Source organism: Puccinia triticina, chromosome 11A, assembly GCF_026914185.1.
Source record: "Puccinia triticina chromosome 11A, complete sequence".
NCBI lineage: Eukaryota > Fungi > Basidiomycota > Pucciniomycetes > Pucciniales > Pucciniaceae > Puccinia > Puccinia triticina.
In genome coordinates, this window is record NC_070568.1 from 3,900,694 (window position 1) to 3,921,185 (window position 20,492).

A 20,492-nucleotide genomic window follows, 5' to 3' on the forward strand; every position below is an offset into this window, starting at 1 on the left:
ACTACTGTTACTGGTAGTGTAACCTCCCATTGTTGCTAAAAGTATTGTGGCCCAGAGAATTTTAGTTGGATTTAATACTTTGAGAATTATAAACTGTAGCAATATCCAACAGGGTTGTTCACTTTCATTTCATTTTTCCTACTGGTAATATTAGGGGAAAACACAAAACCCCTGATATGTTTCAATCCATCACACCCAATTGATAAAAATTGCAAGGAACATGTCAGAGAAAGCTCTCATCAAAGCTACTCGTCTGAAATTTTTAGACTTCACAGACATGTATTGTGACATGTTTGCTATTTTTGTTTAAAAAAGACCTGTGCACTTGTAGGTATGAAAGCTGATAAATAGATGAAAAAAGAAAGATACATGCAGGAAGAGGGACTGAAATAACAGAAAGGGCTGAGGGAAGGAGACAGAAGAGAGGAGAGGCAGGCAAGAAGAGAGCTTAGTAATAGGAGATTTGGAGCAGATAGTTCTCATGACATAAGCCGGTGAGAGACAGATTTTGATGATTGTCAGAGTTAGACTGGATGGATTGGTTGAGATCGTTGAGGAGTACAGGGTTGAGTTCAGGTGTGATTAGTTTGCCATTGTTGTCAATGAGGAGTTTAGTCTTGCGTGCGACGACCCAGCCATCACAGATGATTTTGAGCACGCAGACAATCTCGCCTTTTTCCAGGTTCATCTCCGACTCGCCCTTGGCCACAAAGCTGTAGAGACACACACAGGTTTTCAAATTTTGTCGTCAGTCTAGTGAGTATTTGTTTGCCACCATTTTTGCCAAGGATGAGCTGCTGCTGCTGTTTCTGGGCTATTGTTGGGTCAGTTGTGGTGGAGGAGGAAGACTCCTGGCAATGCTTGGGCATGAGCTTATCAATCTGCATCAACTTTTCTGCTTCCTCTTGGTCTTGGTCAAACTCTGAGTCGGCCGTTGATCCTCGCCCAGTGGGACTGGCACCGATGTTCAAAACTTGCTACTGCTCAGACACTGTTTGAGCTTGACGGGATGGCTGTTATTGAGTTCCTTCATAAAGATCCCGCCAAATGGGGCCAGGAAGTCGTACTGATGACTGTAAGAAGAATTCAACAATGAAAATTCCATTTCAACAACCTACATGGAGGTACCAACAAACAACATGTAAGTGCCAAGTTTGATGAAGCTGTTCCAGCAAAGAGACCTTTCCAACTCGCAAGGACCAAGGGGGATTAAGTGATGACTAGAGAAATGTAAAGTAGCTCACCAATACCAAACGCACCCATAGCAAACGGACAGAGAGATTGTTGACAGTCAATGATATGAGACCGGAGCTGAAGGTAGAGATACGAGATATGTATGTGGGCCGGCTGGCTGGCAATGAGATCTTGAGGTGTTGCTGGGGAATTGGATGCTTACGGTAGGCCGCGCAGCCCTTCATATTTGATTGATGACACGTTTAGGTTGAATTGTTCAACCCTTACACTGTGGTCGGGGGGACTTTAAGGCATTACACAAGCGGAGGTGGGTGGTGCCAGTGGTGCGGGGTGTATGTAAGCTGAAATTTTGGCGGTGATATCTGAGATATTCAAAAAACCCCACCATTCTGGACCTTAGGACCCTGGGTGATTGCCTCTGTGGGGGAGTCTTTAGGGGGGTTTTAGGTAAAGCAATCAGGTGGAGTGATGTGTGTATGTATCTACTTGGTCATGGAGTGTGTTAGAATTAAGACTGGTTACCGCCGCACAGAGAAGATTGAGGATAGGAGATGAGCTCTAAGGCTTGAGAAAGGGGAGCAATGAGGATGATTATCTCACCGGATGTGGCTCAGGTTGGGGCGCGGAGAATGAAGGAGAGAACCAATGGAGTTAATTGCTTGTTTGTATGCTGGGTTTAAGTAGACTAACAACAGGCGGCCAACATGTGGTTGGAAGAGAAAATAAAAGGAAGGTGACTATGAAACAAGTTTCAAGTATTCTATATCAGAGACTATGTTTGATACATGTATGACAAAATGTTATCTACTACTCACGGTTCTTAGACTACATGGTGTGATAAATTCTGTACTAATGGTGATTCTTACAATGCTTGAGAATGATATAAAACAAGTTTCAGAGGTGAAAGTAAAAGGAATCTGACAGAATTCCAACAGAGTGTGTATCTCAGGTGTGTACTCCAATTGATGGTCGGTGGTGACCAGCCATGGAATGGAATGGAGTGTATGTATCAACTGGATGACCATGGTGGCAAGGTGTATATGTATTGATGGCTGGTGATGGCTGGGCAAGCCCGGTCATTGGGTCATGAGACCTGGGCACCAGTGCATTTCCATTGGTGAGCCAGCTGTAAATTTTTCTGGTGGGTCACTTCTGGTGGCCTAAATTTATCTTAATTTTCATTTGCGCAGCGTTCTAAACATTTCTGGTGGGACGATTAAAAATTTCTTGTGAAATCAAATCGTGAATCCCCCTAATAAGTTGTTGATTTCAAAAAAAAGATAGAAAAAATACAAAAAGGGGTGGAAAGAAACTGAGCCAACAAAAAGATAGCCCAGATGCCAGCGCTGAGCAGGGATAGAACCAAAAGATCATTACACATGAGGGTTAGTAGAGAATTGGAAACCAAGAATCTTCCCGGTTATTTTTGAGATTCCCTCACGCCAACTACCTCCTTGAGACTGGGATTCACAAGAGTAGAAAAGAGGAAAAGGAACCAAGGTCAAAATAGGGGAGGAACATTAAAAATCAGGGAAGGGAAACTCCATAATGTGTAAAGGATACTCGTGAAATGACGCCTAATCTTGATATTGACATGGGTTAATCATCTTGCTGAATAGTTTTCCGCTTTCCTTAGATTTAAGCTTTATGACCTCCGGCTCAGTGTTGATCAATTCTTTCAATGCATAAATCAGCTCCTTGTTATTGTTAAGACAGGCAATTTTATCTAAGCCATGAAATACGAGAGAGGCACGTCGATCATCTGTTGAGCTGGACGAATTGCGAGTAACTCTGGTCCGAAGAGGAGGTAGAGTCGATATACGGGTTTCAGTAGTGTTCAAGTTCATGAATAGGATCAGATAGGGATTCGTCTCTTGGATTTTAACACCCGCGGAAAAATCTGTGTACTTATGATTGCTGTCTTGTATTAACGCGTCCATGTTGGTTTCGGACGGGCGGTTTTTAGCTTGAACTCCACAGAACGAAATGTTGTTTTCCTTCAGATCAGATCCATCAGAATCTCGTTTGAGGTATATCGTGAAGATCTGGTCCAAGCCAGGCTGGTTCGGCTTGCACTGCGCAGCCATACTTCGATACATGAACTTCATGAGGTCTGCAGAGGTTGGAGAATACCTGATGAGCGAGAAATGATTCCAAAAAATCATTCCGTGGTCCAAAAGATCTTGCTTGTGGCCGGGGTGAATTGATCCGAGATTCAAATCGTTTTTGTCTTCGACACCAGTTAGAGCTTTCAAAAAAGTCACCAAGCGAACCGGACGTCCATACAGCAAACCGTCTTCACGTTTTTTTTTTGAGGCAAAAGCGACTTGCATTGCACGCAACAGGATGATACGACTGGCAAGTTCTCCTGCGCTTCCCGCGGCATTGAGTCCTAGAGCACAGCAGCAGTGAGGGCTTTGATACATTGGACCAACTTCCCATCATCCGTCAGAAACCGCACAGCAGCTGCTGCAAGCGTGAATTGTGACGGGTAATTGCTCAAAACCATATCACAATCTGGGTTGATGTGATCGCAGTGGGCAGCGTGTGAGGCGATAAGCTCTGTGTTGAGGTCATAGGCAGCACTGAGCCGTGGCTGGATGGTGGGACCAAGAAATGCGAAGGCTTGTGCTTTCGTCAAGCTTTTTGGCCAAGTGGGTTCGCTTCGACCGAGCAATTTGAAATGCGCCAATTCCAGAATAACATGATGAATGTTTGTATGTACTGCATTTTCTTCGGCTGAGGCATCACAAAAGTAGGTCCCAAAGACAGGGCTTCCATACTTGAATAGTCGTCCCGGAGATACCAATTCCTCCCATGACTTGGGCGGTTCGGGCGGGACCATCGCGTCCAACGAAGCAATTTCATACAATGGTGGATAAAGCAGATTTCGCCCGACGAAGCCATGTCTCGCACTCGGGTCGAATTTCGATGCACGGCTGAAGTTAGCAACATTGAATGTAGTATTGACCAAGATGGTGAAGAATCCCGCTTTCTCAGGTGTCTTCATTATTGTGCGGCGAAGGGTGTGGAAAAGTGATAATCCTAGGGTGGACTCGGGGGTTGTAAGTAACGCCCTTGCTTCATCCAACACAAGCAGCACCTTCAAAGGGTTTTTATTTACGAACCCCGTGGAGTCACTCATTGCGTTTATCGCGCAGACAAGAGGATCTTCCATGGAATTGTCAAACTTCTTCATTTCGGCAAGAACATCCTCAGTGAATCTTTGCTGGGTTCTTTCTGCCCAGTCAAGTGCTCCTAAGCTTGCGACCTCCGTGTAGTCGTTCCACTGATTCAACCTCACTCGCACGTCCGCAGTCATATCCTGTTTGTTGAAAAAATTGGCCGCAACTTGGAAGATACCAGCAAGAAGAGCGCTATGATAGGTGAGATTGCTGAGTTTTTGTGGTAGCATATGCTCCGCCAGGGCTGATCGAGGGGGGTAACCCGTGGAATCCGTGGAGCGAAGGCAAACGTAAATCACACAAATGTGCTGCGCCATTTCTATGAGTGAGCGGCTTTTCCCAGACATTGAGGGGCTAATTAATGCAGCGTATGGTGCGAGATATTCGGTATCTTGCCATTTTTCGGTATATTCATCGAGGCTTGCCAGCATTGGTTTGATGATCTCGTCGAATCTCAAAAAAGGCGAATTGTATCCTTTCTTAATGATATCACTAGAAACTGTTGATGAAGAGGCATTTTTCGAACGGGCTTCTAGAATGGCGCGAGCCTCTTTATTGGTTTTGGCCTCGACAGCTTGGCGCATCGTACTGATTTCGGTCCCACTATCATACTGAGGGTGACGCCACAAGAAAGCTAGCTTAATTGCGCGATCCATCATATTGGCATCAAAGGAATTTTTTTTGGCTAGGTCTTGAGAGTCCTTCTCTCTAAGGATAAACTGTGGCCACGCAAGTCGAATTTGGAGAGGGCCGTCATTCCGCACATCGCGGTAGAATTCCTCGAGTTGGGCAAGATATGTGCTTACCAACTCGTCTGAGTTGTTGAGATTACAAAAGCCAATCAGTCAGCCTGGATAGCCTCCAAAAGGCTAAGTTTCTTTGACTTACCTCCAGCGACCTTTCGGAACGATATGAAATGTTCCTCAGCTTCACGTTCGTACAGGAAGAGATGCAGCTTTATGAATTTCTCGCGCAGTTGCTTGGTTTGGCTGTCCTCGGAGTCATCCTTGCCCGGTGAAGAAACCTCTTTTGAACGAGCTTCCAGAATCGCGCAAGCCTCGTCTTGGTTTTTGGCCTCGACAGCTTCAAGCATCGTGGTTTTACTGATTTCAGTCTTACCATGATACTGAGGGTGATTCCACAAGAAAGCTAGTTCAACCGCCATATCTATCATATATGTGTTGCCAAGAAAACGCAGATCTTGGGCGAGGGATTGAGATTTCGTCTTTCTTTGGATAAACTGTTGCCACACTTGGTCGACATAGGAACGGTTCATACCCGGCAACAAGCTTCGAAATTTCTCGAGTTTGGCAAGATAGGTGCCTACCAGCCGCACGTCTGAGGTGTGGAAATTGTAAAAGCAAATGTGTCAACCTGGATAGTCTACGAAAGGTTAAGCTTTTTGGACTTACCTTTAGCAGCCTCTCGGAATGATGAGAAAGATTCTCCGTGCATGGTGGGATGCAGCTCCATGAATTTCGCGCGCAGTCGCTCGGTCTCGTCGTTCTCGCAGTCATCCTTGCCTAGCGGGAGTCGGGGTCGTTTGCTTGGGTTTTCATCTTCTATGGGTTGATTTAGTGGGGTTGGGGGGGAGTGGGGCAGAGATTATGCTCAACAAGAATTAGCACATGGCCGAGTCGGCATTTGGTCAGAGTACAAACAGATACTTACCGAGATCGTCCGGTGATCTGGAATGTGGGTCAGAGTGATCTGCCAGGTTGCTGGTATCCGTTTGGCGGTTGCGGGTGCCGTTGTCGCTGGAGTTGCTAAGGGAGGGAGACATCGTGGAGGTGGGCGGTCGGACAAGAGAGAATCACTGATTAGGGGGATTCAAAGTTGGCCATGCACAACTTGCATGCACTTTTGCAAGTTGGTGTTCAAGGCTTTTATTGAACACCAAATTTCAAAAAAACATTAAAGAAGGCTTAGGGGGTGTAGTACAGTGTGGCTTGCATGCACTTTTGCAAATCGGTGTTCAAGAATGAACTTGAACACCGACTTGCAAAAGCGCATGCAAGTCGCATCTTGCCAACTTTGAAACCCCCTATTGTACCGAGCTTAACCAAGCCTCTCTGGAGGAGAGTCCCGCAGGGTCTCTGTCTCACAGAGAGGCTTGCCCCCAAGCCACCAATTTTGGCGTGAGAGCTGACAAGCCTGGGGCCCAACCAACCCCCATTTTTCCTTTGATCCATATATCTCACACCCATTTTTTGCTCAATAGGGACATGAGTGGTGCGGCCTTGTAGGCTAGCTTCTTGCGCAGGCAGCCATCCACTAATCAGCTTTTTATCCCCCCAGCTGGCCGCTGGACACCCTTGCGAATTCACTGCTGAGCTTGCTCCCACAAATCAAGGTTTTTTTCCAACTCCTGTACATCAAGCATACCAATATAAATATTATGCATTGATCATGAATTGAGAAGTGAACTTGTTCAAAAATATGCATTTTCATTTAATTACAAGCAGAAGACACTGCTTCCATGCACTTACTAAAGATACAGAAGTGTACAATCATTGCCAGAATCTTGGAAGCATGATTTTAAAAGCTTTGTAACTTCAAGACTATTCAAGATAAAAATATATGGCCTATGTAGGTTTGAAGGCCAGATGCAGGGCTTCAATTTGCCACCTGGGCGGCCCATTTGGCTCACAGGATGCTATGGTGGTGTGGTGTTGAAGTTTGACACCAGCCAAATGGGTTGAGGCGGTCCTCAGCGCTCACGCCAAATTTCCCCGCTTACTCCCAAGTCCCTCCTTTGGAGGCTCGCGCTTCGAGCGAGGGGCGCCAGCCTGCCAACTCAGAAGGAAGGACTGACTAAGTTTGCTATTGTACAGGATGTAGCTACGCGGGGCAAATCAAAGTGCAGTCCAGCATATAGAAGGAAGGTTGCAGTAAAAATCCGCAAGTTGCGCACCCGCTCAAACATCCGTGCACAGCCCGTGCACAACTCAACCTCCAGGGGGGGACCAGAGATCTATTTTCTCCCAACCAGGTAAGACTAAGCACCCATTCCATTCCATTCCCTCTTTGCACCAGGTCTTGCAACCACCCCTAAAATATGCAGGCCTCAGTTGTTAGCCTAGATCCATCTGGAGGACTCTGACCATCTCCATCCAGATCTGATACATCCATGTGGCTATGCCCATCAACCAACCTCTCAAATTCACCCAAATGACTCCGGATTTGCCCCAACTTCTGCCAGCCAAAATACCAACAACCTCTCTCCATCTCCCATGAAGCTGGATGTTTAAGGATCTAAAACCTTAAAATAGCATATCATACTGACATTGTCCCTCGACCACAACCACCACAGGTGGAGGTGGACATGGGGCCTTATCCCTTACTGCCAGTCAATACACACATTTTCAACTGCCACATGAAGTTTGTGGTGTACTAATCAACAGAAAATAAGCAGAAGAAGCTGCTTTTGAAAGCAACAAGTTCACCAAAAGATTATTGGATCACCTTAAAAATATTGACTATAATGCCTTACAGAAATTGGTTGCTGCTAAGTGCTCCAACAAATACCCCAATATTCCACAGCTGCTTCACAGAGGGATAAATGTCTGCCCACCTTACATCTTTTGAAGCAGTCACATTTGGCTTCAAAAAGAATGGGCAAAGATTTATCCCAAACCTATCTCCAATCAGGCCAACTTTGCCGCCTGGAAAGATGCAATCAATCAAACCTGGGACACCCAAGGAGGGATTTGCATCAATATGGATAAACCAGGCTCATTGGCAAATTATCCCCTGGGATAATTTCATAGCCATATGCATAGCAGATTGAGTAGTTGCCTGGTCCTCACATTATGGCACATGAATGCCTATTATGATTTGTGACATGACTGGTTGATCTGTAGTGCAATAGAGTGAAATCATGAAACATTTTTGCAAATTTTGTATACATCAAATATACTATACAGGTTGATTGACTCAACAATATGAAACTTTCTGTTTGTCTCACCCAACCACCTTTAATGTATCATGGCCAAGGAAGAGATAAAACAGTACCTCTAAGCCAACCAGTTGTTTATTCCATTGATTTCCACCTAAACAGTCTACTTCCAAAGAAATGCATAAACATTATTCAGAAATTTGACTATCTGTCTAATCAACACACTCAATAATTCTGCTAATTCTTCTTAATAAGATGCTTTTTCAAGTTCTTCTGGTCATTGGATGCTCCATCCCTGTTTCTTTTGCTACTTTTGAGGTCCCAGGCAAGGCAGAAGCTGAGATTCAAGTTCATGTTGGTCAATCAAATACTCCTAGTGGTAAAATAATTCTTCTACTCCGCAGTCACAATGTTACATTTTTTGCTGATGCTAATTTTTCCTGCATGCCAATCTTCCCCACCAAAACAATTTGTTAGCTGTTCCCAACAGGGATAGATTGAAAAAACAAAAGCTCACAACATCAATTTGTGTGGACATTGATGAAACTAGCAACAAATTAGATCCCAAGTTGTATTGGCAAAACAGGTTAAGCCATAAAGGGGGGAAGCCCAAGGAGGACAGAAGAAGTTAGTTGAATTCCCTTTGATACATAACTTTTTTGTTTGAACTTGCTGAATTATTTTGTTTATTTAAATAATCTATTAGAAGGTGAGATCATGAAGGAAAGGCTGGAAAAATATAAGACAGGCAAGCGGCTTTTGTTTAAAAAAATCCCTTTGGTTCCATTACTAACCAATGAATCACACATCAACTATCTTGAGATTCAGAACAAATGAATTGGCTTCGAGAAGAGTTTAACATGCTTGAGGGTTTGGATGAATCTGTTTTTCCTGGAATTTTGAAACCTAACTTTACAGAATTTCTGGCAAAATACCATGAGTATTTACCAGTCTTCAAAAAACTAATGCTCTGTTACATACTGGAAGTTAATCCAACTGTTGCAACCATGGATCATTTGATAGAATTGCTTGGACAAGGTCAAAAAGATGATGAATTTCTAAAAACAATACCTGATGGTGTCTTTACATTGGTTGCAAAACACATATCAATGAAGAAACATGGTGCTTTGTTTTTGAATGAAATCAAGGAAATCTTCAACTATTACAGAATTGAAGGTACAAAATCAATTTATTGGAGAGATGAGCAAGCATACAACATAGCTGAGCCTTACATACTCAAAACAATTGATCTTTTGTACAAGTATGGATTTATTGATAAGGGAGATCTTAGGAGCCTATTTCAAGAAGATGAAATTCTATGGTCTTTAACTGCTACTAGGAGGCACGATATTCTTGTTGCCTTCCCAAGATACAATATAGAATATTCTGGGACGGATCCAACTGAAAACTGGTTTTGGTTATCTGATTTTCAGTTTCTTGAAGGTGGGTGCTCTAAAACAGTATTTTTGAAGTGGAGATTGATACTCATGGGACATAAATGCTATCATTTTTCATCATAAAAAAAGCTATCACCAAGATTGATGAAGATAGGATAAATCTGAAGGTTTACAGCACCAACTTTGAGCACAGTTATTATTGTTATAGAAATTTTCCATGTTGTGATCAAAAAAATAATAAATTGCCCTCCTTCAGATTTTCATTTTTCAACTTCAAATCAGGTAACAACTACAACAATCAACTCAAAGCTACTCATCACTCAACAGGTTTGATGGGAAAAACCAATGAAAGCCTTCATCTCCAGAAAATGAAATCAATGAATGAAAATCAATTTGAGGTTGAAGTAAAGCGTCTGGTAATTCTTCTTGTAAAAATTTGCCCAGAAATGAATTTACCATTGGAAGTTGAACGCCACAGCAAGCATTGGTACACACAACTCCTGACTTATGATATTTGTGAAATGTTGAATTTCATTGAAAGCAAGATTTCCCCCGGTATTATCAGACATACCTTGAATAAATATCAAAGCAATATCTTTGAGGAATTGAAAGAGTTTCCTGAAATAGAGGAACCCTGCATGCCAAAATACTTTGAACACAAATTCAAGATGCTTTTGATTTCTAAGCGTATCCGTAGAATGAAACAAGATGTGAATTCTATATCTGAAGAAGAATACAACAGATTCAAGCACCGCCTGCGGAGAAATCCATCTGACATCAAATCATTCTACAAAAACCAATATGATCTATTATCAAAGATGACTGCAGACTATAAGGTGGTTCAAAAAAGCCTCACTAGTGAAATCCATGACCAGGCAAAAAACAAAAATCAGGAGCTGAACAGAATGAAGTTTTACTCCACAAAAGTCCATGAGGAGATTCAGGAATTGCTGGAATATTTGGAAGCCAAAATGAGGTGATAAAGACAAGAGAAAAGTAGTTTCTAAACCACAAAGTTTTCAATTCATTCAATTGATCAAGTTTTCAGGCAGAAATTTCATGTTCAATATGTGATCAAGTGTGAGCCTGAGTCTCTATAGTGACAGCAGGACACAAGAAAATGGGGGGCAATATTTGGATTTCTTTGGATAGAGAAAATACAAATATAAGAGAGAGAGAGAGAGAGAGAGAGAGAGAGAGATAGAGAGAGAGAGAGAGAGAGAGAGAGAGAGAGAGAGAGAGAGAGAGAGAGAGAGAGAGAGAGGAACTGAGCAGATTCAAGATAAGCAGATATTCAAGGTTATTCTGGTGGGAATGCACGTCCACTGGCAATGCTACCTCTTCAGAAGAGTGCTGCCAAGCTGTGCTAGAGAGTGCTACAGCCTCCTCTCACCAAAGAAGCGAAGGCCAGCAAAGAAGAGCAGATCAAGCAGAAAAAGAGTTGTACCTCTGATATAAACAAGGTTAAGTGAAAGAGGTTACTTACTGTCAATATCCTAGGCGCCTGTGACAGTAGGTATACTGGGAGTGTGGTAATCTCTTTGGTGGTGATCCTAGGGTTATCTGGGGTGTGGTTCTGGTGTGCTGAAGTCTGTAGATTCTCCTCAGGCAAGGGGGATCCTGACTACGAAAATTTTCAAAGCTTGCTTATGTAATTTACATATGTACATGTGGTTTGGCGCGCCTGGTAGCGCTGACACGTCATGACTGCGCATGCGCGCTACAACTCAAGAACTCAGGGAATGAGTAGAGTTACAAAGAATTGGTAAGTTGTAACTAGGGTTAAAATTGCATGAGAAAACAGAATATGAAGTCAAAACAAGGATATCTTGTAAGAGGAAAAAGATATGAAGTAATAAGTAGAAAAAGGCAGAATTTAGGTCAGCTGAGTTGACTCAGGCTGACATCAAATCTCTGGAATTCTGGCCAATTTCATTTTCTTCTTACTAATCCATCAATCAATTTGATATAATGTTGCCACCATTCTGTCTTCAATATTCAAGTTTTTAGCTATGAAGATGAGAGAATAACGATTTGGACCCGTTGCTAGGTACCTGGCACCGCCGGCACCTGCCGGGCGGTGCTGGGTGTGGTGCCGGGTGCCTGGTTTTTTGTGAAAAGTGGGGGGTACCCAGGTACAGCTTGCGGTACCCGCTCAAGTGCCTTCCAATGCGGCAGGGGCTGGAGCCCGTGCCTAATACATCGCACCCGGCGAGCCGGACTTTTACCATCTCGCCAAGAGAAATTCACACCTCTCGGCAAGATGGATTTGTACCAGCTCGCCGAGAGGAATGCATCCCTCCCGGCGAGCTTGACTTTGACCAGCTCGCCAAGAGAAAGCTACACCTCTCGGCGAGAAATCCATCTTGCCAAGGGGTGTGTCTCTTGGCGAGCTGGTCAAAGTCCAGCTCACCGAGACACCTCCTGGCGAGCTGAATTTTTACACCAGCTCGCCGAGGGTGTTCTTCCCGGTGAGCTGGTCAAAGCCCAGTCCGTCAAGAGGTGTGTATTCATCTAGGCAAGCTGGACTTGACCAGCTTGCCAATAGACATACCTCTTGGCAAGCGGGACTTGGGAATTGGTGTCCCCAGTCCCGTACGCCAAGTATGTGAAAAAAAGGCACAAAGTACTGCTGGTACTCGCCAGGCGGTGCCGGGTGCGGTACTTGGTCCCTGCTTTGGGAAAAAACCGTACCCAGTACCCAGCTGCCAACCGTACCCGGTACCCGGGTGCCAACTGTACCCGGTACACAGGTGCCAACTTTACCCGGGTCCAAATTGTTATTCTCTAATGAAGATAGTCAACCTAGCTCTGTGTTCTTGTTGCATGCTACATACCCGTCAGGTTTCTTTTACAGAATATTCACACTTGCACTATACCTGGTTACAATTGAGGATCTTGCTGACCTCCAATTGAATGATGGGTGGCAGGCAGGTGAGCCATTGGGGAGCTGGCAGCAGTTTCCTTTCTCAGCGTGTGATGATCTTTCAGGGGGAGGAGCCTTGGTGTCCTGTAACCTGTTCATGGGAAAACACTGGTTGTTACTCAAAGCACAATGGGAGGTGGTTGGAGACCACAGGGCACAGGCTGGCCTAGCCAGATCCCTGTACCACACCCCAATTAGCATGCTGCCCAAATGGGTACTAATCTATGTTTGTATTGTGTTTTTCAAAATTGTTGGACTGCTTTCCAAAATTTCTGGTGTTGTTGACTGTGGGGGCCATAGGGGGCAAACACATATTTTTTATATCTTTTTTGAGCTTTTCCACATGGTGCACCTGACAGATGTCCGATGAGACCCAAGGCAAGCTCCACCCCTGGATCCAACATCCTCCAGTAGATTGTCTTGGAGACAAACCAAGTTCATGACTAGAGCCAGGGTGCCTTCTTGACCCCACCGCCCACTGTCAATGGCCATTCTCTGTTGCCCTCTGCCCGTATTGAGGGGGCTGGGAAGGGCGGACCAAGTGCTGGGTTGTTACAGAAGGACATCCCAGGCAGGAGTCAATCTGGCGTTTTGGTTTAAAGTTAGGTGTGGATGTTCATGTGCTTAAAAAACCTCAAATGCAAGGTTTACCTAAACGTTAGCAAGAATTTAAGTGCACAACAAAACCAGAAAAATTGCAAAAATTCCAACATTTCTGCAAAGACAATACATCCCCTACAGAGGCCAAATCATAGCTGTTGCGGTACAGGGATCCCAGGAGAGTCAGTGCCTGGGAGCCCAATCAACCAGGATCTTGCATAGTCAGAGGCTTGTATTTCCCCCAGGAAATCATGTCCTCCGCCTTTCCCAAACTCTTTCCCTCCCATTTTTCCATCCACCAAAGTCCAACAATGGGTCATTATTCACATAATTTGGGTAACATAACTACCCTTGTTAAGCGCCGCTGCCTGTCACATTGTTTTTAATGGGGTCTTTGCAGGCCTTGCCCATAACGTAACAGGCTCTTTTTTTTGAGGTTGTTACCATGGGTTATCCACTGGATAGCGCGTGAGATGCTGAAATAGGCCGTTATCTGGCAGTCCGCAGGCCCCAGAAACGTAGCAAATATCCTCGTTTTTCTCTGACCTTGCAGCGGCACCACAACACATTGCGGGTTACAGGTAATGGTACCAATAATGGCTAAGAAATGGTTATGTTGCCATCATCGGCAACAGAACTATCCATCATTGGGCCCACCAATCCTGAAAGCCTTCTCAAGAAAGTTTTTTCTTTACCTGCTGTCAGCCTATATCCAAGCCCAGCAGGGTAGAGAAACAGGCACACGTGTGGGTCTACTGTGTTTTCCCTCACACCCTTAGGTGAGTGCCTGCTCCTGCGGGTCTTTTTCCCTGCTGAGATAGTGTATTAGCCTTTCCCTATGCAGTATGCTTCTAATCTATACACCCACAACTTCACCTATATTTGCACATGTATATACTGGTGATTGCTGCACGCCGCATGTGTCCTCCAGGCCCCCCAGGCCGCCAACAAAGGCGGAAAAGCAGTCCCACCAAGCCGGTGCTTCGAGCGCCCCTCATGTGGGGCGGGGGCTAACTTGACACAAGTCCCCCCTGGTGGGAGGCTCGCTGTGGCTGGCCGCAAAGCGGCCCCTCCCGCAGGGAGGGACTTGTGCACAAAGTCAAAATTTTGGCTGAGAAAGAAATCAACAATGGCTGGAGGAAAAATACTTAGCATCACCCAGCCTCCCCCTCAGCTCCTGTGGACCTGCCCCAGAGCCAAATTACACTTCTCAATCTCAGCTTTCAAATGGCGCTGGTCTCATCTCCCCAATCCTTATCATTTTTGCTGTACTAATGTTTTAAAAATAAATAAAAAAACATAAAGGAATGTAAACCAAGGAATTACAACCATCATGCCTTGTGGATATTGGATTCACAAGCCTGCAGATATCTGCAGATCCTACACCTGTAGCCACCCAATTGTTGCAGATAGGATATTCAATTGTGCATATTATCAGAAAATCCAAAATTGGATCTTCAGTGCAATGGAATATCCTCCAGGATTCCTTTGACCTCCAAAACAAACTCCTTCCATCAGTTTTGGAGTTCATGCCTCAAAAACTTGGGGGAGGTTGCCCATCAGTACTGCCAAGAAAACTGTCTATTCAATTTTTCTTGTACATATTTTGGTGAATTTTAAATTGTGTTTTTGTGTTTTTAGGATTGAAAATCCTTCCTTTGTCTGCCAGCCTGCAGACATTATTCATAAGCCTCTCCTACGGAGAGCCCTCAGGGCGGGGTCCCCCGGACCCTCCGTTCGAGAGGCTTAGTTAAGCTAGGGGCGGCGGCACAGCCAAAGGTCTGTTGAAGCTGCGGCCATGGGGTCCAATCCAGACAGTCGGAAACACGAGACGGCGACAAAGAGCCGAGAGAGGGCGCACCCATGCGCCTTTCCTTTCCGGCCGTTGGGGCAAAGTGTGGACGGGCTCAAACGATCACAGAACGCAGGATTTTTCTTTACTTTTAATTGTGCCAGATATCCAGGACCGCCCGCGCCTCGCCTGTTGCGCCTCGCCTGCTGCGCCCGGTGAGCCCGCCACCCGCCTCCCGTCCTCGCTGCGCGGCAGGACCCACAGAGCCAGCCCTCCATCGGGCAGGAGACCATAAGCAACCCAGGATGCCGCCCATTCCTCCAGAGAGCCCAGCGCCCATGGGCCCAGTCGTCACCAGCTGGCCCCGCTCTCGGCCCGCACCCCGCCGCAGTCTCGCGTCCCGCGCCCACAGAGAGTCACTCGGCGGGCTCCACGCACCTCACACGCCAGACCCCCACACGACGTTCGACACCAAAACTCGCGCATGCGCGTCTGCCGGCGGGCACCCGGGAGCCGGGCGCCGGCGCGCATCGCCGGGCCCCAGCCCAGCGCCAAAAACAAGATGTATGTATATATGTGTGTGTGCACTTTTTATTGGCCCTGAGGAGGCAAGGAGGCGTGCGAGTCGGATGCAGAAGGGGCATATGTATATACGAGAGCGTACCAGAGTACCAGAGTACCAGAGTGTGAGTGTGAGTAAGAGTGTGAGTAAATGAGGAGGAGTAAAAGAGGAGGAGTAAAAGAGGAGGAGTAAAAGAGGAGGAGTAAAAGAGGAGGAGTAAAAGAGGAGGAGGAAAAGAGTAGGAGCATGAGGATGAGAGGAGGATGAGAGAGAGGGAGGAACGCATAAGGAGGCCCAAGCGCGCGCGCGTGTGTGTGTCCAGCCGGACATCCGACGGGGATCGGCCGGGACCGGCCCCACACAGGGCGCATCTTCGGGCACGGAGCTACGCGGGTTTTGGCATACGAAGAAGAAGAGCGGCGGGGGGGAAGGGGGTCGGTCAGTCGAGCACGGCGGCGCGGAAACACCCCACCAGCCGTGCCGCGGCCGTCTCGCGGTCGTCGGCCTCGATAGTCTTGGCGAGGGACTGGACGTCGGAGAGCGCGAGCCCTGCGGCCTTGGCGAGGAGGCCGGTGAACTCGTACGCGAACCGGACACTGCCACACACACACACATCATCAGCACACTTGTCTCAGTAAGGGGGGGGGGGGGGGGGAAAGGGACGCACTCGACGGCGGTGTCGTCGAGCATCTCGACGAGCGGCGCGAAGGCCTTGACGAGCGCGACGGGGGGGACGAGGGCGTCGGAGGCGAGGCGGTGGAAGAGGCCTGCGGCGAGCCGGACGTCCTGCTCTTTGCGCTCGACGGCGGCCTCGAGCAGGCGCTGGACGAGGAGCGGGCGGCGGGGGACGGGGAGGGCGGCGAGGGAGGCGAGGGCCTCGGGGACGGAGCGGAGGTGGAAGAACTCGTCGACGGAGGCCTGCACGGCCCGGCCCACCGCCGCCTCGTCCTTCTCCTCCTTGCTGTCCTCCTTCTTCTCCTCGGATGCCGGGGCGGCGGCGTCGCCGGGCAGCGGCAGGGTGCGGGGCGCAAGGTTCAGCCTGGGCCGCCCCGCAGCGGCGGCGGCAGGGACGGCCAGCTCGGCGACGCTGGGCTTGCGCGACAGCCCGGGGCCGCTGCCTTCTTGCGGGGCGGCGAACGGGTTGGGCGCGACGGCGACGGCGGGCTCGGGCGCCAGCTTGGCGTCCTTGAGCTTGCCCTTATTGGCGAACACGTTCGACGGGCCGAAGGAGGCCCGCGCAGACGAGGACGTGTCGCGCAGCTTGCCAAACTGCGTCACTGTACAGCCCACACAAAAACGTCAGTCCGGAGGTGCAGAGGAGAGAGAGGAGGTACTGACGGTCGCCGGCTTTCGAGGGCCGCGGCGGAGGCGCAGACGGCCCGCCGACCGCCGACCAGCCGTCCCCGCCCGGCTGGTCCCGGTTGCGCCCCGCCCGGCTTCCGCCCCGCGACAGGTCGTTCATCTTGTTCTTGTTGCTGGCTTGCTGCGCCTGGCGGGACTGCTCGGCGGCCGCTTGCGCCGCCTGATACCCGCGCGACCACACATCAGTCTACAAGCTTCTCTCTCTCTCTAAAAAAAAAGGTAAAACTCACCTCTTCGTGGATCTGCGAGATCAGCTTGGGGCCAGCGGCGACGTTCCGTCCGACCCACTTGTTATTCCGGGTATCGATGACATCCTACACCCGCATCCGGCAGAAAGAAATAAGCCCACAAGAACACCCAAGAGAGAGAGGGAGAGGGAGAGACAGACCTGGATCATGAACCGGGCACGGGAGCTGAGATGGGGTCTACTGGACATGGTCTGCATGCGGGAGAAATAGACGTTCATATGGGAGATCGCCTTCTCGTGATCGAGGAGGCCGCCGACGGTCATCATGAGGCGGGAGAGGGACTCGATGTCCTCCTCCTCGGGGGTGTCGATATTCGAGAGCAGCTTCTTGATGCACTCGTGCATGATGCGCTCGGTGAGCATGTTGAGCTTGAAGAGCTCGCCGATGAAGCGCACCAGCCCGAGGCCCTGGCGTTTCGCCTTCTGGGCCGCATAGTACTCGTCCGACAGGATCTCCGCCTCCTTCGTCGGGCCCTCCTTGCCCTGCGCCTCCGCCTTATTGAGGCTTTTAGAGCTGGGCATACTCTCATGCGCCGTGCTGCGGACTTAGACCAATTAGGTTTGAACTTAGATGATGATACTCGACAAACCTAAGTGATTATGTAGTGATTCCCCTACCTAGACTGTAGTTGTTTTTAATTCATTCTCACTTTCATTGCTTCATCATCAAACTCATTCAAACATCTCATTCACTCGGTCTTAGGTATGCCCTCATCTCATCTCCTTTGTTCTCACACTCTCATCTCATCAATATCTTTTCTTAGGTGTGCTTCCACCTCGCTCGTGTCCGCGCTCCCGTGTCATCTCACTCACAGCTATTGCTGCTATAGGTCAGTATACAGTTGTTGTTTTTCATTCATTCTCACTTTGATTGCTTCATCATCAAAACTCATTCAAACATCTCATTCACTCGGTCTTAGGTGTGCTTCCACCTCGCTCGTGTCCGCGCTCCCGTGTCATCTCACTCACAGCTATTGCTGCTATAGGTGTGCTTCCACCTTGCTCGTGTCCGCGCTCCCGTGTCATCTCACTCACAGCTATTGCTGCTGTAGGTGTGCTTCCACCTCGCTCGTGTCCGCGCTCCCGTGTCATCTCACTCACAGCTATTGCTGCTATAGGTCTCCTCCTTGTCGCCCATTAGGTTATGAGCCTGCGCTCCATTTAGCTCTCGCCAAATCATCACGCCAATCATGTCGGACAACAAATCTTTTCCGGTCCTCCACGACACAAACTGGGATGCTTGGAAAATCAAAATTCAAGGTTATTGTATGCAACACAAGCTCGCAAAATACCTCGAAGGCTGCACCGCACCAACCAACGCAACTCTTCTGGCCAAACATCTTGACAAGGAAGAGCAAGTCACTGGTATCCTCCACCAGTCAATCGGTCAAACGAACCACCAACGCTTCGTCACCGAAGCCAACATGAAGAAGCCCAACCTCATCTGGGCCCTTCTCGTGGGATACTACAAATCTCACTCAGCTCAAAATCAGTCAGTAGTATATCTTGACTTCTGTACTTTTCCATATCGCGACTCGGTCGCCACCTTCATCAACGATCTCAACGCCGGATTAAATCGAGTCGCATCGGTTGGTCTGGCCATTGGCACTCCTGAGAAAGCAGATCTCAAAGAATCGCTTCTAGCAGAAATCATCGTCAACAAACTACCCGAAGAGTTCAAGCACATCAAGGCGAGTTTGTTCAAACAACGACCAATCACAATCGCATTGATCAAGTCGGAACTCGAGAACGAGCGCACTGGTTCTCTTTCAGTCTCCTTGCAATCCACCTCAGTCACGCCTGTTCCAAAAATCAAACAGGAGTCAGCGCTTGCGGCGACTACAGCTCCTTTCTGCACTCCCGGCACTCACAACCCAGACACCAACCACTCGGCCGCGAAATGTAGAGCTCTCAAAAAGAAGAAACAGCCCACCGCCAAGACTGCAAGCACCACGCAGCCAGCTAGCGACGCTCACGACAACGACGATACTTCCTCCATCAGCACAACCAGCAGCGGTCTCCTGTGTATCCGCAAGGCGTTGTCAGCTGTCAAGTCCGATGATACCTGCTTCCTCAACAGTGGCGCCAGCCACCACATGTTCAGCGACAGGAATCGCTTCACCGACTACCACAGCAGGACGACTCAAATAGCTCTCGCAGATGGCAACCACCTTGAATCCATAGGCGAAGGCTATGTGCGAATCATCGCCAACGACGGCACCGAGCTGAAACTCAAGGCTCTTCACGTTCCAGGACTAGCGGGCACACTCATCAGCTTTGGACAATTATTTGAACGTGGCTGTGACGTGGTCCGGACTAGTCCATCAACCTTTGATCTCATCCGCAACAAGTCGGTCGTCCTCTCCACAGCGGTCATAGGCGGCGTCTGCAACATCAAGTTGGCTCCCGGTTCTCAAGGTCAGTCCACTGTTCATGTCGCCAACACCGCAACGTCATCTGACATTGCAACTCTTCACAGATCCGCGGGACACCCAAACATTAAGGCTTTAGCTAAGATGTTTCCGGGCACGAAGGCAGTGAAATTCAACTGCGACGCATGCTCCCTGTCAAAATCTCACAGGCTTCCTTTCCCAGGATCTCTCCCCGAAGCATCACGCCCGCTAGAGTACGTCTACATGGAACTCAGCGGACGTATCAATCCTTGCTCTTTCGGAGGGAAAGAATACTACTTCAAGATTACAGATTATTTCACACGTTATCGCCATGTCTATTTGTTATCAAAAAAATCCGAAACCTTTTCCTTTTTCATGCAATATTATCATGAAGTCACCAATCACCACGGAGTCAACATCAAGACAGTAATCTTTGATGGCGGAGGCGAGTTCAATTCAACCGAATTCCTCGACTTCCTTAAAAGCAAAGGCGTCACCGTTCAAGTCACGGCTCCTTACACGCCGCAGCAAAACTCAGTTGCTGAGCGTGGAAACCAATCCACATCCGAAAAAGCGAGGTGCTTGCTCAAACAAGCCAAGCTCCCTTCTGAGTACTGGGCAGAGGCTGTTTCCACAGCAGTCCTCCTGGAAAACATCACTCCCATGCGCAAGCTTCGCTGGGACACTCCGCACAACAAATGGTTTGGATCGCCTTTCAACATCAATTGCCTCAAACCCTTTGGCTGCCTGGCATACGTCAACATCCCAAAGCAACTTCGTGACGGGAAGTTTGGCAACACGGCTAAACGAGGCATCCTAGTCGGATATCAGCTGGGAACGCATAACTGGCGCGTTCTTCTACCAGGAGGAAAAGTGGAGCGCTGTCACAACGTTACCTTTGTCGAGACAGACTTCCCAGGAGTCCCCTCTTCTCTC

The 20,492-nt window shown here is 48.0% G+C and overlaps 3 protein-coding genes across 3 annotated transcripts; all 3 read right to left on the reverse strand.

Annotated features, from left to right (window-relative positions):
* Positions 1 to 448: 448 nt before the first annotated feature.
* PtA15_11A376 (uncharacterized protein) lies at positions 449 to 2,219 on the reverse strand (the record flags this gene model as incomplete). Its single annotated transcript, XM_053161277.1, has 3 exons — positions 449 to 713; positions 975 to 1,073; positions 2,209 to 2,219. 3 exons carry the CDS (start codon positions 2,217 to 2,219, stop codon positions 449 to 451), a joined length of 375 nt encoding a protein of 124 aa, XP_053025240.1.
* Positions 2,220 to 2,771: 552 nt separating this feature from the next.
* On the reverse strand, positions 2,772 to 6,162 carry PtA15_11A377 (uncharacterized protein; the record flags this gene model as incomplete). The annotated part of the gene is made up of 6 exons (XM_053161278.1): positions 2,772 to 3,628; positions 3,709 to 4,545; positions 4,906 to 5,193; positions 5,268 to 5,717; positions 5,792 to 5,941; positions 6,051 to 6,162. The coding sequence occupies 6 exons, from the start codon at positions 6,160 to 6,162 to the stop codon at positions 2,772 to 2,774; spliced, it is 2,694 nt and encodes an 897-aa protein (XP_053025241.1).
* A 9,831-nt stretch (positions 6,163 to 15,993) lies between these two features.
* PtA15_11A378 (uncharacterized protein) lies at positions 15,994 to 17,526 on the reverse strand (the record flags this gene model as incomplete). The annotated part of the gene is made up of 5 exons (XM_053161279.1): positions 15,994 to 16,150; positions 16,222 to 16,831; positions 16,893 to 17,076; positions 17,147 to 17,230; positions 17,377 to 17,526. 5 exons carry the CDS (start codon positions 17,524 to 17,526, stop codon positions 15,994 to 15,996), a joined length of 1,185 nt encoding a protein of 394 aa, XP_053025242.1.
* Between the last annotated feature and the right edge of the window lie 2,966 nt (positions 17,527 to 20,492).